The 19,096-nt window shown below is 38.3% G+C and overlaps 1 protein-coding gene across 1 annotated transcript in view; it reads left to right on the top strand.

Moving 5' to 3' along the window:
- Positions 1-19,096, top strand: part of SCFD1 (sec1 family domain containing 1) — a 144,494-nt gene that overhangs the window by 10,407 nt on the left and 114,991 nt on the right. Inside the window, exons 7-10 of the mRNA XM_034768729.1 lie at positions 1,667-1,756; positions 5,466-5,521; positions 7,912-7,997; positions 12,090-12,189. Coding sequence (XP_034624620.1) covers positions 1,667-1,756; positions 5,466-5,521; positions 7,912-7,997; positions 12,090-12,189 — 332 coding nt within the window. The remainder of the gene's footprint in view (positions 1-1,666; positions 1,757-5,465; positions 5,522-7,911; positions 7,998-12,089; positions 12,190-19,096) is intronic.

Here is a 19,096-nt window from a genome sequence, read left to right as displayed (position 1 = left end):
AATCCAGTGAGTTGGAACCAGCTTAGAAATTGGCTTACAAGTCAGTTTTTAGAGTCGCTCTTCATTAGTTTTGTGCATGTGTGCGTGCTGCATATTTATTCAAGTATTAGTCATGGAGAACATAACTTCTTGAACAGAAGCACCTAAAAGTCTGAGGTGCAGATTTTTGATCTTTGTTTTTTCCTTGTACCAGCGATCTACTAAGGTGGCTGGAAGATCAGAGAGAGGATAGTTTTCTAATTATGACAGGAGTCCTTTGGGTCATCTAAGCAATGACCAGTCATTACATGCTTTTTCCCCTATCAACTTGTTACAATGGGTCCACCAAATTTTTTGCTTGATTTCTAAACTAATACATTTTTCAAAATTCAAATGCTGTAATATTCTGTAGATTTCTATTAAGATATTATGAACATAGAGCGGGGTTCCCAAACTTGGTTCGCGGCTTGTTCAGGGTAAGCCCCTGGCAGGCCGCGAGACTCTTTGTTTACCTGAGCATCCACAGGTATGGCCGCTTGCAGCTCCCAGTGGCTGTGGTTCGCCATTTCCAGCCAATGGGAGCTGCGGGAAACGGCGTGAGCCGGGCCACCGCTTCCCGCAGCTCCCATTCGCCGGGAACGGCAAATCGCGGCCACTGGGAGCTGTAAGCAGCTGTACCTGTGGACACTCAGGTAAACAAAGCGTCTCGCAGCCCACCAGGGGCTTTCCCTGAACAAGCCACGAACCAAGTTTGGGAACCCCTGAAATCAAGTAAACTAACTTCACGATCTTTTCCTGCCCCACCAAAAAAAAAAAAAGAAAATGTACACATAACCACCTTAGGTTTGTTGTGCAAAATGATGATTGTTACCACAGTGTCCTAAATAAACAGAAGTTGGTAGCCAGGCTTGTCTAATAGACTGTTTAATATTTCTGGTTCTAATATAAAGATAAAATGTATTACTGTTACAGTAGAGCAGCTAGAGGGAAGATTTGTGTGTGTTTGTTTTACACTGTGTGTGTGTGTGTGTGTGTGTATATATATATATATATATATATATATCTCCCTATCTATATTATAAAATACTTTGGAATTATCCCTGGATCAGAAAATTGCATGCAGATTGTCATTGATAGCAAAATGTTTTTTAAACCATTAATGGAGTAATTATTATATATGTTACAGACCATTGAGTTTGGAACTTTAATATATAAAATAACATTGTAATATCTGTTCAGATACAGAATTTGAATTCTCTAGATAGCACAGTATCTTCCACCTCAGGAAACTGGTTTCCAAATGGACGTTAGTCCAAAATCACCACATACATTGTCTTGATTCTCTGTCTCCGCCCATAGCTGCGGTAGTAATAGGGTCAGGTCAGGGTTGACATGTATTGTAAGAGATGTGGAGGACGATTGCACAACATTGGTTTTGATCTAACCAGTAAAACGAATTTCTTCGTTTTTCCATTATTCGTGACTTTAAAAAATTAATTGGGAGCAGGAGTAGAAGCATTAAGTGTGGGGCCTTCATCACAGCTTTCTTACTTGGTCACTTCTTCAGTGTTGATGACTAAGAGTCACTGTTTGGCTGCTGTAGGACATTTCTTCACTGAGTGTGTTGTGTATTGTAGAGATTGCTTTAGACTGCAACTCCACTTTTTTTCATTTTACAATGTTTTAGCCATTAACAGACCAGATATAACGGACACTGAAATGGAGGCCATTATGGACACTGTGGTTGACAGTCTCTTCTGCTTTTTTGTTACACTTGGTAAGTTTACAAGTTCCAGTATATTTCTCAGTGCGCTGTTCCTTCTAAGAGATCTGCATTTTCAATTACATGTTGTAAGTCTTTAAACTTACACATATGCAGCCTGAGAGAGGCAGTAGGGTCAATGCAAGATACCTGGATTCTGTTTGATGTGAAAGTTTTGGCCAGTCACTCGACCTGTGTGTTGCTCTGAAAACACTGTTGAATAGGCAGTGCGGAGTCTTAGGCTTGGTCTACACTACCCCCCTAATTCGAACTAAGGTACGCAACTTCAGCTACGTGAATAACGTAGCTGAAGTTCGAAGTACCTTAGTTCGAATTAGTTCGAACTTACCTTGGTCCACACGCGGCAGGCAGGCTCCCCCGTCGACTCCGCGGTACTCCTCTCGGCAAGCTGGAGTACCGCAGTCGACGGCGAGCACTTCCGGGTTCGACTTATCACGTCCAGACTAGACGCGATAAGTTGAACCCAGAAGTTCGATTTCCAGCCGTCGAACTACCGGGTAAGTGTAGCCAAGGCCTCAGTGTCTGGAAAATTTTGTTTTGAGATTCTTGGATGAAAGATGCTGTAGGAAAGGAAGTGTGCAAGGTGTGTGTTTAATATTTTTCACTGAAAACTGGATATTCTTTGAACTCAATCTCATAATTCACAACAACCTTTACCTTACTATTTTAGTCATGTCCTACAGAGTTTGCAATTGTGAAGGTTATTGAAGAGGCTTTCCTAGTCTACTGTAGATTTTTTTTAAGCTATTTCTAAACCTCTCTGTTTGTCATAGTCATGACATCTGTGACACAAACCATGACTTTTAAGGTGGGTTTTTCAGAAGTGCTTATTGTTGGCATAAATCTGCTGGTGTTTAAGTCATCAGTAAAAATGCCCCTGCTTCAGTGCTTCGTGCTGGAAACTGCTTAATTAGGAACAGAGTTGGGCGAATGCTGAACAATTTTGAAATTCCCACCCTTAATATTTTTCAGAAAAGTTCATGGTCAGTAACACCATAACTAACTTGGTCATGGAGTGTTTTTTAATTTTATGAAAATATTAGTTAAATATTTTAAATAATTCATATTGTAAAATAAAGGATATGTTCCATGACGTCTCCTTTTCTTACGATAAAATTACTGTCATTTTTTGCCATGACAAACAACCAACCTTGATGACAACCAGCAAAATAAAATCTCTTATTCTGAGATTTTGAGAGATTGTCAGGGTTTTTGCTGATAAACAGAAGTTTTGTTAAATAGCATACAAGGTATTATCAATGTTTGTCATTAATGGCTGGATAACTGTCGAAGAAATTATTGAAAGGTGTATGTGTCCATTTTAATAACGACTCAGTGAGTAAAATTTAACATGCTTAAAATTATAAACACTGGAGTGCTAAATTGACAGCTTTCAGATTTACTTCCCTTTTCACTGCCTAAAATTGTAACTTCTTGGGGAGGAGAGTTTAGCATCCCCCAGGGTGCTCAGAAATTAGAAGGATCCTTTGAACCTGTTGAATGCCTTAGTTTCTGTGGCAAGAAGTAAAGTGTATCTACGAAGCCTCTTGAATCTTCAGAGTTTCAACTTAAATGTATTTAAAAATTCACTATATGACAAGTGAAGCCTGAAATTCCAATGGAAAAATTTATTTTAATAAATAAATATTCCCCTGCAGCGAGTTGCAACCCAGTTCTTGCAGTATTGTGGTAATGGAAGAGACCCTATCAAAAGCAAAGATAACTAAGCAAATTTAATCTATTTCATTGTCTAATCAGAGAGAAATGAAAAAGTAAATAAACAGCATAAATAATGTAAATTAGATTTAAAATTTCATAACTTTTAATTAGGTCTGTAGATTAATCGCAGTTAACTCGCACGATTAACTGAAAAAAATTGTGATTAATCGCACTGTTAAACAATAGAATACCAATTGAAATTTATTATATTTTTGGATGTTTTTCTACATTTTCAAATATGTTGATTTCAATTACAACACAGAATACAAAGTGTATAGTGCTCACTTTCAATTATTATTATTTTTATTACAAATATTTGCACTGTTAAAATGATAGACATAGTATTTATCAATTCACCTCATACAAGTAATGTAGTGCAATCTCTTTATCATGAAAGTGCAACTTACAAATGTAGATTTTGTTTTGTTATGTAACTGTTTTTGTTTTTTGAGTGCAATGTAAAACTTCTGAGCCTACAAGTCCATCAGTCCTAATTCTTGTTCAGCCAATCGCTAAGACAAATACGTTTGTTTACATTTATGGGACATAATGCTGCCCGCTTCTTATTTACAAAGTCACCTGAAAGTGAGAACAGCCATTCGTATGGCACTTTTGTAGCCGCCTTTGCAAGGTATTTAATATTAAGGTATTTTAAAAAAATGCATTAAATTTGTGATTGAACTCCTTGGGGGAGAATTGTATGTCTCCTGCTCTGTTTTACCCACATTCTGCCATATATTTCATGTTATAGCAATTTCGGATGATGACCCAGCACAGGTTCATTTTAAGAACATTTTCACTGCAGATTTGACAAAACTCAAAGAAGGTACCAATGTGAGATTTCTAAAGATAGCTACAGCACTTGACCCAAGGTTTAAGAATCTGAGAGGGATGAGGTGTGGAGCATGTTTTCAGAAGTCTTAAAAGAGAACACTGTGATGCGGAAACTACAGAACTGAACCACCAAAAAAAGAAAATCAAGCTTCTGTTGGTGTCATCTGACTCAGATGATGAAAATGGATATGCATCGGTCCGCATTGCTTTGGATCGCTATCGAGCAGAACCCATCGTCGGCATGGACGCATGTCCTCTGGAAGGGTGGTTGAAGCATGAAGGGACATATGAATCTTTAATGCATCTGGCACATAAATATCTTGCGACGCCGGCTACAACAGTGCCATGCAAACGCCTATTGTCACTTTCAGGTGACATTGTTAACGAGAAGCGGGCAACATTATCTCCTGCAAATGTAAGCAAACTTGTTTGAGCGATTGGCTGAACAAGAAGTAGCACTGGGTGGACTTGTAGGCTCTAAAGTTTTACAATGTTTTATTTTGGAGTGCAGTTATATTTTTGTACGTAATTCTACATTTGTAAGTTCAACTTTTATGTTAGAGATTGCACTGCATTATTTTTATTAGATAAATTGAAAAATACCATTTTTTTGTTTTTTACTGTGCAAATATTTGTAATAAATAATATAAAGTGAACACTGTACGCTTTGTATTCTGTGTAGTAGTTGAAATCAATATATTTGAAAATGTATAAAACATCCAAAAACATTTATATAAATGGTATTCTATTATTCTTTAACAGTGTGATTAATCACGTGATTAATTTTTTTAATCGTTTGACAGCCCTACTTTTAGTACCTGCATGTGGGATAGGCAAGAGAACTGTTTTTTTGAATATTTTAGCTGGCAATCCCTGTAACTCTCAATGTACTGCTAATATATATTTGTAACATGATTTTAAGTATTTATCATTCTTACTGTGTTTTTATAATACTTTGTTTAAATGTATTGATATAAACCATTTTTTGTGATCTCATAGATAATGACTACTAGAGCCATACTTTATATACAGTTTAGACAGCATGTTTTGAAAATTTGGCACCCCAAATCAGTTGCTTTAAAAAATTAAAAACCACAGCTTTGCAGTATAATTATTTATGACCTGGAAATTATAATGTATCTTTTAATAGGAGCTATTCCTATAATCAGATGCTCAAGAGGAACTGCAGCAGAAATGGTGGCAGTGGTAAGAGTTTTAAACACTAAATATATGATTGTTTCAAATAAATCTCCTAATAGCATTTTATTTTTATTTTTTACAACCCTGAACATTTAACATCAAAGAGGAAAACTGAAAGAAAATGTCCAGGTTCTCGTTCCTGATATTGCTTCCACAGCGCCTCATTGTAGAAGTTGTGTGACTAGTCACACAAACACAGAATCTTTTGAAAGCAGGCTCTGATGGGTGGAGGTACACATGTCTCTCCAGCCCAAACAGTCCCTCATCTTTTCCTTTTCCACTAGACATAGCACCCTAGGAACGTATTCCTGCCTGCTGTGTCAGATGGTAGTTAGACTTGTGTAAATAATTGTAGACGTACTTTTTAGTTAATGGTTGTAGTTTTTAATGTGCTTGTTTGGATCTCCAGATCCCATCAGAATTTGTGCTATGATCATAGAGTGAAGTATTTTGGGGTATGTAGATTGGGAATGAGCTAATAGTAAGCAAAGGTAATTGGAGAATGAGTACAGTAGATGATTGCTTTGTTGATAAATATTTAGAGAGAGCCTCCTTCACTTAGAAGATTTGTCCCTTTAAGCTGATAAAACTTTAATTTCAGCTACAGTTATCTTTATCTAAATATGCCTTATATGACCTAATTAGACACATTATTATAAATAATGTTAAAATTATGTAGGTAAAATATTTTATCTGTATTTGGCTTATGAAAAGTGTATGGAGAATTAATGACTAAAACAGCCTGTCAAAATCCAGCTAAGACAGGGCAATAGGAATCTTTCCCATGTGAATGGAAATAATAGCAGCTTCACCCTTAAAATATGACTGACCCAAATGTGCCAATGCAGCAAATGCTGGCATAGTGAGAACTTTGTGGTATGCTGTCAGACCTATAGGATTCACTCTTCCTTAGTTTGACAACAGTGAGTGATGAAGCAGCTGCAATGACCTATGCTGAATTCTTTGGGCTTCCCATACCCTGAACATATAGAGAAAATGAATGGATCTTTTAGACTCTCCTTTCCTTTGGCCAGACCTTTTCCCTCATTACCTCCTTGACAGCTGAAGCCACCTCTGCAAGCCTGCTCCTGGAGCTGGCCCCAGATATCTGATGCCTCACTGCAGCAGTCTTCCCCTCAGGTCTACAAATGGGAACCTAGGTTACTTGGCTGCTTATATCTGTCTCTTCCTTTTAAAAACAAAAAAATCAACGGGGGGTAGGGAGGGAGAAAGGGAAAGATCCAAATAACTCCCAAAACAACAAAGGGAGTGTTGTAGAACTTCTGACTCCAGCTTGGAGACTGCCAGAAAGACTTTAAAACAAAACAAAACAAAACACTGTTGTTTTTAGTTACTTAGTCAATAGCACATCTGAAATGTTTCACAAGACTACAGCTTCAATTTTTTACCTCTTTAATGACATCAGATTAGAGATGTGATTTTTTTTTCATAAAATATAAAATTAAATGGTAACTGAACTAGTTTTGTTCGCAAGATCCTAGAGAGTGATAGTAGATCCTTATACTCAGGCTGCTTAACATTTTCCGTTATAAAATATTCTTGTGATCTTATCAAAGAAAAGGTCTTGCACCTCCATTATTTACAGCAGCAGACCTTTGATATTTGGCAAGGGGAAACAACCCTCAGAGTAGAGAAGTGCCTCTTCTTTGTCCTATGAATTCCATTCAGCTATTGCTGAGAGAGAAACTTTAAGATCATTGTTTCCCTTCTCTCACTTCCAGTCCTTAGGGAAACTTTTGGCAGAATACCAAAACAATAACAATATAAACAAAGTAGCAGGTTGTAATGGGAACACCTGCCATTTGAAAGCTGGGAAATGCAATATTTACAGTTATCCGTGCAAACTTAATTCTTCTTCTTGTGCATCTACATTATGATAGTCTTTAATTACATAATTACTTATTTTAATCACAAAAATAATCCATTTTTCCCACAGGACCCTTGCCTCATTCCGTGCACAAGTTGAACGCAAAGTAGGCAGAATTCAGTTTGCATGAGTAACCATAAATCCAGCATTGTCTATCTTTCAAGTGCCTGACTTTGAAACTTGCATGACTCTCTTCACTTTTTTTTAAACTAACTAATGTGTGCTTAGAGAGAGAGAGACTCCACTAAAGATGGACTTGCATTGTCTGGAAAATCAGGAATTTGCCCAGAACAGTCTAGGTAACAATATGGCAAGTAAGAGAATCTGTGTCCAAAGTAAGTTAGTGTGACTTAAGCAGTAGTATGAGTATTAGAAAAACTAAAATTTGGAAAATTGTTGTCTTGACATCAGCAAAAGCTCATCTGTCTTAAACTTTGTCCATTGTACAAACTGGTTGAGAGAATCGCTAACCTCACCGGTGTATAAAAAGATGCTTTACATTTTTTAGAAACTAGATAAGAAACTCCGAGAGAACCTAAGAGATGCCAGAAACAGTCTTTTCACAGGTGACACGCTTGGGGCTGGACAATTCAGGTAGTGTACTACAGTTATTTTGCATTATTTTTATATATTTATTGCAGTAACACTAAAAGGACCCATTTGGGTTGGGACTCTTGAGCTAGACATTGTACAGACACATGCAAAGACATGGTTCATGCCTGAGAGTAACTTGCTTTTATGAAGTCTTCATAAATATTAAGGAAAATAAATGTTAGTTCATATTAATAGAACAAAAACCCCATCAGATTAAATACTATGGGTAAACAGAATGTAACCCCTAGATCCTGAGCTAAAAATTTTCATGTAATTAAAGAAGACCAACATTTCATTCAACCGTAGACCCAGAAAGATCCAATATACTGCAAAAATATCCACTACAGTAACTCCCCACTTAACGTCCTCTTGCTTAACGTTGTTTCGATCTTACAACCCTGCTCAGTTAGAGAACATGCTCCATTTAAAGTTGTGCAATGCTTTGCTGTAACGTCGTTTGGCTGACTGCTTTGTCCAGGAGTTGGGGGGGGGGGGTGAGAAGAGGCAGGTTAAGGATGGGGGTGGGCAAAGGGTTGAGCCTCCCTGCCTTGGTGCTTGCAGAGTAGGGGAAGCTGCCACTGCTGCTGCGCAACCAGGGCCGGCTCTGGCTTTTTTGCTGTACCAAGCAAAAAACATCCGGCCAGCCAGAGCAGCAAGGGTGGGGGGAGGGGAGGAGGAAAACAAACCTGCCCCCAGCCGGAGCGGCAAAGGGGGGGGGGGGGGGAACAAACAAGCCGCGTGGGGGGGGGAAAGGGGGGGGCAAAAAAAACCGGCGGGCGGGGGCGGGGGGGGGGGGGGGGGCGGAAAACAAACCTGCCCCCGGCCGGAGCGGCAAGGCAGGGTGGGGGAGGACTAACTGGCCGGCTTGCCGGCGCGGCGAAGGAAAGAAAAAACAAAAAAAAATATACCTGCGGGGCGGTGGGAGTGTGGGTCCACGGGGACTCCCGGCCCTGCAGATCCGGGGCAGCGGAGTGCGCACCCCGGCTAGCGGTGGGGGGAGAAAGAAGGGAGGCAGCCAGGGCTTCCTTAAGCAGGGCGCTTGCCACGCGGCCCCTCCCGCTGCGCCGCCTGCCGCGATGGCTCCGCACCGCTCCGGTCGGCTGGCAGGGAAGGATGCGGGCTGCCCTGCCGGGCTTGATGGAGGGCGTTCTCCTCCTCCGCCGGCGGGAGCAGTAAACCAAAAAGAAAAAGCCTGCAGGGGCGGCCAAAGCAGTGAAGCGCGCAAAAAAAAAAAAAAAAGGATTAGATGGAATGCCGCTCTTTGGAATCTGCCGCCCCAAGCACCAGCTTGCTTGGCTGGTGCCTGGACCCGGCCCTGTGCACAACGTACTTTTCCTAGCCTACAGCACCTTCAGCCTCCTTGTCTCCCTAATTGTCTCCAGTGCCAGTGGGCTGTGCCTGTGTGGGTAAGGCAGGGCACCTCCCAACTATAGTACTGTACTGTATGGCAAAAAAAAATTTCTATGTAACCCAACCCCTCTATTTACATTCATTCTTATGGGGAAATTGGATTCGCTTAACATTTCACTTAGTCTCATTTTTCAGGAACATAACTACAACGTTAAGTGACGAGTTACTGTATATCAACTGACAGAATGAGAATGAGTGGCGTGTTGCTTTCAGAAATATTCATAACCTTACTTTTATTTAGTCAGTAATAAAAAAGGCAGACTAATTCTCCCAGAGAGTTCTGCCATTGGTCTTGGTTATTTCAGCCTCACAGACCAACAGCAAGTTCTTCCCAGCTGATCCTAATTGCCACAAGGCAGGTATGGAGCGAAACGGTCTCTCTAATTAAAGGCTTTAAAGATCATTACCAACAACTTGAATTTATGTTCTTTGGAGGCCGGGAGGAGGGGATTTGGCAACTACTGTTCTCTTCCACTACTCTTGATCGATCCCTGTGGGACTGTGAGGATGACCACTTTCCATGTCTGTTTATCCCTATGACCTGGGACTGTGTGGTGGGGCTGCTTCTGTTTGGTGTCCTGATACTGTATGTATCATTGGCCTGGTGAGACACAGCATCTTGCATTGCCTTTCACAGACATAAGACACCTCTTATTAACAGAACAATAACTGTCTTTCAGTTTTCAGAGTGGTAGTTGTGTTAGTCTGTATCAGCAAAAACAATGAGGAGTCCTCGTGGCACCTTAGAGACTAACAAATTTATTTGGGCATAAGCCTTTGTGGGCTAAAACTTTCAGTTAGGTACTCTTATTGATTGTAGTGGCACATTGCTCTGGGTCCACTGGTCTACTTCGACCTGTCGGCCCTGGCTAATCATTCTCCTGTCCCTAATAAAGCAGTTGTATTAACTGCTTTTGTGTGATGATGGTTGTCACGCCACTTATATTGTTGACAAGGATGTGAATTACTGATATGTTAATCTAGTCACAATACACACACTGTATCTTTTATGTGCTGGGAAACAATGACATAATATGTAGGGGATAAGCTGGAGCACATTGTGATATAGGCTATGCTCTTGCAGAAGCCTGTTCACTTGTATGTGGCTTGCAAATCCACTAAGCACTGGCTTATACAGTGCACACATTTTTGCAGGATCTGGCCATTCATTTTAATGTGGGGAAAATATTCATAAATAAGATGGGAAAAGGGTAAACAGTGACGTGGCAGAGTTTGTAGCTTAGTCTTCAGACACTTGGAGAGTAATGAAACAATAGCATTTGGGTTCAGTGAAAAGGAGACGGGATAAAACTTTCAAAAAGTGCTGAAGTCCCCTTTTCAGAAGTAGGAAGAAATGCCCTTTTAGGAATTTAAATCTCACTGATTTTCAATGAGATTTAGGCTCCTAATCTACTTCGGCACTTTTGAAAATTTACTCTCGGAGCTGAGTATCAGCATGTTGATGACAATGCAAGCCATAACCTCTTTGTGGCTTCACATACAAATCAAACAGGAGAGGTGGCATGATGGACCCCCCGAGAGAGAGACTGCAGATGTGAGGTTCCTTTTGGGGTGTGGGGCACAAGCAGTGATCCAATACTACTACTAGAATCTTTTTCAGATGAACCAAAGCTACTCAAGCTATTTCATCCATCCACCTCACCACTTTCCGTGGATAAGTCAATAGTTTCAAAAGCTGCTGACAAATCTAATATAATCATCCTGAATATTTTATTATTGTCTGTTGCTAGAAGGTGATTATCACCCATCAAGACCAGTACAGTCTCTATTCAATAATCAGTCATCAATCTGTGTAACTAAGTGATTAACTAAGAAGGCTGGTCAGTGCTGGTTATTTGACTTGGATTTAACAATTGTGTGTGGGAGCTCTTTAGTTATTACAGAGTATGAGAGTTGCCTTATCACATCAGACCCATGGTCTATCTAATCAGTTTCCCATTTTTGGCAATGGCCAGCCCCAACATGCTTCAGAGGAAGGTGAAACGAACTGCAACAGAAAATTATGGAATAATCTGCCTATACAGGAAGCATCTTTCTAAAACCTGCCAATTAGGATTTGGCTTTTGTCCTGAAATATGAAGGTTTATATGTCTTTGGGCTTTTATATGGATGATGAGAATATTAATGTAACTTTCAGTCTTTTTTTTTTTTTTTAATATTGTTGATTTCTTGGTCTCAATCTTACCTTTGTGAATTCTGTCAGTTAATTATGTCCTAAGCCTAACTCCCTAAAGTTGTAAATTCAGCATGGTAGTACATGCAATTTGCAGAATAATATTTAAAGGAGTGATACTCAGATTCAGGCTCCCAAGTCGCAAGTGGCTCTTTAATGTGTCTCCTGCAGCACGTGATATTAAAACACTGTGATTTCATTATTAACCAGTCTAAAGTATTAACCAGTCAGGATGCTTTTACTATTGTTTAAATATGAATATATAGTACCATAATAAATGAAACAATGAATTCACAATTCTGTTGTTCTTTTGGGTAATATTGATAGCTAATTTGGCTCCTGAACCACTGAGGTCTGAGTATCACTGATTTTAAAGAGACTGGCAGTACAGAAAAACTCTGAAGAATATCTCTGATATTTCTGAAGAGACTGAGAGGCTCTTCCAAATATGTATAAAGAATTACTGACAAAATGTCTTTTATTTACAGCTTCCAAAGGCCTTTATTAGTCCTTGTTGACAGAAACATAGACTTAGCAACTCCTCTACACCATACTTGGACATACCAGGCATTAGTGCATGATGTACTGGTAAGAGAATAAACTTCATTTTTACTAATGAAAGTACAGTTGCGTTCTCAGTTTACTCTTAAATTTAGTAACAGTGTCAGTCCTTAATCAAAATCTTATTTTATATATTGAATTTATTTGGAAGCTATTTCATCTAAAACAAATCTGGAAGGTTTATTGTGAAAGGTTGGGAGTTTTGACATTGCAGTACCTTTTTAAAACATTTACTGTTTAAAATGTTGCTGTAGTTATTAAGATACTGGTAATTCAGTTATGCAGGGCTGTTTTTCAGAAGTTTGTAATCTTATACTTTTTGTGTTAGTTTTATTTCTCTTAATGCAAAAATTTGTCTTAAATCAGATCTAAGTTTTGTCAGTGATTTTCATTTTTGTCATTTTCTAAGATATGACTTGAGATTTGTTCTGCAGCTATCCTATACAAATTTTGTGTTCTCTCGTTCCCCATCTACAAAGACAAATGCTTGTGACACTAAATTGCCATGATAGGAGGTTGCTGTTAGCTTGATTTTTTTGATGTTTTATGAAATGTACAGATTATAATAGTTTAATTTTATCTATTCTGAAATGTAAATATTTTGTATTGTTTTAAAACAGCTCTTAGTATCAGTTTGAGTTTTTTGGAGATTTCTTACTTTACCATTCTTCTCCACAAGATGGTGTATATGTTCTATATAGAGAAATACCAACCTGTAAATGAACTTGCTGGGAGAACTTTCATAAATATTTATTTTGTTTTGGAAGTCGCTTGGAGCTTAGAACATATACATTTTCCAGAGCTGATTTTATAAAACAACTTGCAATGAAAGGCTTTTTTTTTTTTTTTGTACGTAATATATAAACTTCTGGCTGACCTAATATGTCTTAGAGCGCCATTGTTAATGTAGAAAATGATATGCAACCTAATTCAGCTGCATGTTATATTGGAAATTTATTTTAATGGAAGGAAATCTTGTTACTTAACTGAGAAATTTATTCATATAAAATACATAACTACAAAAACCTAATCTAAAAAAATATGCTAATAAAATTATTTAACTGCATAGAAAAAAGCAGGAAGGATATTAGTTCACTTTAACATATATTAAAATGAATTTCACGTGACCTATTAATGTAACTTCTCTGAGTTAGTGTTTTCTGTTTGTTGCTGAGGTTGTGATATACATCCACAGTCTGTAGTTCATGCTAAAATTGCAATATACATGCCTATATGCCCGGTTACTATGAGTTATGTACTGGCACATAGAGTTGTCTGAAAATTGTTGCATCACTGAGGTGAAATTTTTTTAGTCTCTGAAAATCTTGTGGGGTTTTATAGAATTCTACTGTGCACGGCAAACTGTGCATGTGATGTGTATGTTGCATTTACACTTTTCAGCTGATGGAAAGTCACTGACTTTTTGAGACTGAAGGATTGTTTATAAACGTCAATATTTTTTGAATGTGCATGTTTTGTTCTTAAAATGTCTAGTTCAACCTGTTAGCAAAGTTTGTATCATGAGCCTACACCCCTTGGAACCATGAGTGATCTCTAGTTTCATATCAAGGGGAAAAGGTAAATTTCAAAACCAGGCTCACTATCCAGTTGAAAAAAAATCATGCCAGGCTCTTCACAGAATGATCACAACATTTTATGAAATGGCTTGAATGACTTTGTTGACAGAGCTCTAAACTGTAACAGGAAAATAGTTACCAAGGTGATGATTACATAAATTGTACTTTCACATAAATCAGTTTTCATTTGGCTCTCAACTACAGGAGCCTAGGGAATCTGTGGGATGGTGATCTAAAGGGCAGCGTAACCACAAATCTCTGTGCTTTGCCTGTTTAGGTAATAATGATACTGTTGCTACAAATAAACAGACTCATCTGAAGAGTCCTATTCTGATCAAAATCTATTCCAATGGGGGGGAAGGGGAGGGGAATTAGTGTGTGTATTAAAATATATAATATCAGGCTGACTTGGCTGTAGGAACAGGGTTCTGATTGAGTGAACAACCTAGGTGTCATGTTAAACTGAGTGGGAAGCTTTATAATAATTGCTAAGCTGCTAAAGTCATATGAGAGGGACCCATTGAGCAGAAATGGTATGTGAATTTTCTGCTAATGAAGTAATCTTTCTCTCCCCCTTTTTTCCTTTAATTTATTCACTCATATGAAGCTGTCCACCAAAATCTGTTGGGTTTTTTTGGAAACCGTAAGCAAAGGCCTTATAAGAAGGTGAAGAGCCACTAAATTCATATGCTTTCTTTGGTGTGGAAGCTATTTGATTTTTTTTAAATTTTGATCTGAACGATCTATAGCATTTCCCATTACCCACAGGAGTGGAATGTTACTTCATGGACGACTTTGTCAATATTCTTGACCATTAATATTGTCCTTCCCAACCGAAGCTGATACACGAGAATGGGCTTGACAGTTTACACTCAGGTCCATATGTTAGGACATTTGTGCCCACTCACAGGTTGATATGACATGTTAACTGGAGCTGTGGTTCTCACATTTGTAGACACTTCATAAGAAACAGATCCTCTCACAAAGCCTCTTCACTCCCAACATCTGATTCTAAATTTTCATGCTTCCTATTACTAAGAGAGCCTCTCCAAGAGATTGGGGGACAGACTGCAGATTGAGAACCAACACAATAAAATACAGGTGCTTATCAAAGTTTGGTTTAGATGGGCAGCCTGCAAATTGCTGCTGAATAGGTGCCAAAATGAAATGGCTGTCATGCTTGTGGCCAAACAATGTTTATCTGTTCTGATCACCATAATGCTTGTTCTTGGTGCTAGCAATCTGGGACTTCAACATATGCTGCTGTTCTCTGATGTGATAACAGCCAAATAAAAGACATGAACTATGGATAAGAAAGACTTTTGTACTTTCTCTGACCCTCAGTTCTTCAGAAAAACTAGTGAAGGCCAGTAATTCCCAAATATGAGTGTAACTAAAAAAATATTTTTAGTGGAGGTTTGGGGAGCTTTAGAGTGCCTTACTCCTACAACAGGAACAAGCCTCACTTAGTGTTGTAGCATCTAAAATATATTCTTAATGGCCGCAAGAAGGGGCAACCTAACACACCTTTTGATAGAGAGAGGGAGAGGGCATACATAGCCTCTTCTTTTGAAAAAACTGGAGAGGCCTGGGTAACCATACCTGCAGCCAGAGGGATCAAAATTTGGCTAAAGTTCTCTCAGACCACCCCCACCCCTTCTGGGCAGCTGTATCTTTTTCTGTGTTGTGCCCATCAACTGCTGTCCTTCCCCACTCCCCAAAATCAACAGGTGTTTAAGGGGAGAGGTTTTCTGATCACCTTGCCCACTTATATTTGGGGGAAGTTCTTCCTTTCCTGACAGAAGAGTTTCTGGAGGCCTATGTTATCTATCTTGTCTTCCCATTGATGCAGGTATTTGGAAGAGTGTTTGATCTTGTCTTTCTCACAATCACAAAATCCAATAAGTAAAGGGAACGTGGAATAGCTAGGCTGCCTCATGCTGCCTCTGAACCCTGCTGCGGCTCTGTTGAGGGAGAACAATAAGCCCAAAGACCCAGCCCCTCACTACAGCCCACACACTTCATTAGCCATGCTCACAAATCCACACACAACAAGCACACACAGTAAACCCAAACATCACTCTGAAGCCTAGACTGTATGTCTGAATCAGTGTGAAATGATGGAAGCAGCTACAACCATAGTAGAGAGTTTTTTGTTTAGATTACCGCTAGGTTCAGTATTAGTAGGTAGATATGGATGTATGAGGAAGACAATGAAAACATATAGGTGTGACAAAGCCAATGTGATAGGCCAGCAATTACTCTGCTCTGATTGCGTCGGTAGTAGATAGCAGCATATATTTTTTTAAGTCTTTTTTCCTTTAAGTGTATTTATACTGTGATGATTCCAGTCTGGAATTCTAGCTGTGTTTAAGTGACTCAGTTATCTTGATACATGTTCAGGTTAGATCTTAATATATAATACCTTAGTTGCGTTGTTGTGGAAGATTAAAGATATCATCTTATGCCATGTACTGTATGTACAATATATACAAAAACCTCCATTAAAAATGTTAGTTATAAAATTAAATGCTCAGGTCAGGATAGGTTGAAGTAAAGGTTGCTTGTTCAGTCTTCTGTCTATGTGGGTACGTCTAGGACTCCCATCGCTGTAGTTTTGGAGCACCTCACAAACATTAATCAACTTGTTTTCATCGCATCCTGCTGTGAAGCAGGGGAAGTATTACCTCCATTTTACAGAGGAAGAACTGACACACAGATTTTGATTTTGTCAAGTCAGACAAAATCCAGGCAGGAATAAAACTCAGATCTACTGTGTCCCAGGTCTGTGCTTTAACAGGACCATATTTCCCTCTTCCCTCTGACTCATTCGTTCTGTGGCCCCGGCAATGGGTGAAACGGGTGCTAAGGACAACTATCTCATTTACTGTCTCATGTGGGCAATGAATGAGGCAGGGATCCTGCATTAAAAAAAATAAACTAAAAATGTTGTACAGTGTAAACACAGGCTCAGTTAAGGTTGAACAGACAACTTTGATATTGTCATTTCTTGACTTTTGTGTGCTTCAGTTCGCGCCCTTGATGCATGTTTGTTTTTAAAGGAACAATACTGGGACACAAATAGATATATCTTGGTCTTCCACATAAAATGCAGTGTGTCAAAAAAATATGGAATAGAGGAATTAAACTTGACACATCCATTTTAATGACTGTTTTCTTAACTTTTTACTCACTATTATCCCAGTCATGCAGACAGATATGCAACGTATGTATGCATATAGGGGTCTATTCAGATTGCATTTGTTGCAGGAATGGGACCATACTGAATAAAAGGATAAGAAAAGGAGCCATAAAAATGCGTTCTAAGAATGAATTGTATATAAAAAAAGAAATTGGAAGGAAACTTTTCAAAGGATTATGGATACTGAGGCCAGATGAGGTGAAATTAGATGTAAATAGTTTTTCAGGGTGTTTTCAACTACTTCAAAACTCCTTCATTATATTTACTGTATACTTCTGCCTTATTTTTATTTCCATCTTACTATGGAACTGAGGAAAATAAATCTAGTAACTAGTTACAAAATCTGATCAATAAACCCAGGACACATTGTTTTCCTAAATTAATTTTTCACAACTTTCCTTAATTTTACATTAATTTCTAAAGGAATATCTAGTTATAGTATAATTTCTGTAAATGTATAATGTAACATAAAAATATACAAAAAATATGAAGATTGTTTTAGTTCAATCAGTCTGGTCCCTATAACCATGGAAAATGTCTATTTAAAAAAAACCAACACCACATAAGGTATTCTTAAAAGAAAATTAGAAAGAACATCTTCCATGGAGACTGCAATCTATTTATAATATCGTATATTGAAGAAACAAGTATAAAAATTACTATTTACATAAAACAAAAGCAAAATAAGGTGGTAACCCAGAAAAAAAATTATTCCTTTGTTCCAGTAATATGTAATGAATAGAGAATATAGGCTAGTAAATGATTAATGCCAAGTTTCAGTTATTTCAGTTCTTGTTTAAAAATTTCTTTTAACTCTTTTCTTGGAAAGTATCTGGATAAGAGATTGGTGGTTTTGTGTTTTGTTTTTGTTTTTGGCTCAAAGCAAGGATTTGATTGTTCTTGAACAACCCAGAGGATATAGTTATCTTTGTAAATGTCACCTAGAAAGTCATAAGTAGGGAAATTTGCTAATAAAATAGATTGGTCTGTTCCAGAAGGACCACCAGGAAAAGTGGAGTTCCAGAAAAAGGTTCAGGGATTTGTTTGTTTTTTCTCCGATACTCCATATATAAAATAGTTAATGCAAAAGGAAACTGACTCTAGTCAGTTTTCCTCTGCAAACTAGTCTCATGCCTGCTGTAAAGACAGAATGACTTAAAATTGTTGTTTTCCTTTGCAGTTCAGCTACATGTCAGTTTCTTCTTGCAACAAGTATGTGAAAAACTTGCAGAGGCAAACTGCTTAGAATTACTTCAAGACCTCTATTCCAAAGAGGCACAAAAATAAGTGACAGGAGAAAGATTGAAAAAATAAGGGACTCAAAGAGGTAGCAAATGTGGCATTAAAAAAATGGAGTGGGAAGGTAATGCAGAGACTGAGAAGATGAAGCAGGATGAGAGAGAGAAAGATTTGCTCTGGTGGTGGAGATAGAGCAATGCTGATTTTTTTTTTTTCCCCCATGCAAAATAAAATGCCAAAACACAAAGATTAATTCTCCCTGTTTGTGAGAGTTACCTTTTTCAGTATAATTGATGCTACTCTTCCAAAAGGTCACTAGTCTTCTCTTAACAATCCAGGCTACAGAGTCATTCTCTGTGGCCCAATGTCTATTCAAGTATTTTATACTAAGCAGAACAGCTTCAGCATGAGACTGAGACACCCAACCCAGACTGCCTTATAGCCTAGTCGTCAGAGGAGGTGGGAGGCTCAAGTTCATGGCCCTGCTCTAATGACTATTTAATTATTTAGATACAGTGGAATAACTTCAACAGGAGAGATTGAAACACCTGCACCAAACTACCCCATAGCCCAGTGATTAGGGCACTATCCTGCAGTGTGGGAAACCCAAGTTCAAATCCCTTCTCCATATGAGGCAGAGAGGAAAATTGAACCCACATGAATGCCCAAACTCCCCCGTGTTAACGGTTGTAAGAGATGTGGTGGTGCCCTTCATTTCCTTTGAATTTATTTTTAAAAGTGCACGCAAATGAAACATTTTGTTTTAGGTCAAACAAAAGGTTTTGATCAACCCCAAATGATTTTTGTTCACTTTTGATTCACTGAAATATTTTGGAATTTTCTATTTGTTAGGGGTGAATGTGACACAGAGACCCTTTGACAAAGGGTCCCATTTTTTGTAAACTCCTTTTACCTC

The sequence above is a fragment of the Trachemys scripta genome, chromosome 4 (genome assembly GCF_013100865.1).
Source record: "Trachemys scripta elegans isolate TJP31775 chromosome 4, CAS_Tse_1.0, whole genome shotgun sequence".
NCBI classification, from domain to species: Eukaryota; Metazoa; Chordata; order Testudines; family Emydidae; genus Trachemys; species Trachemys scripta.
This window is presented reverse-complemented; position numbering and strand designations above follow the sequence as displayed.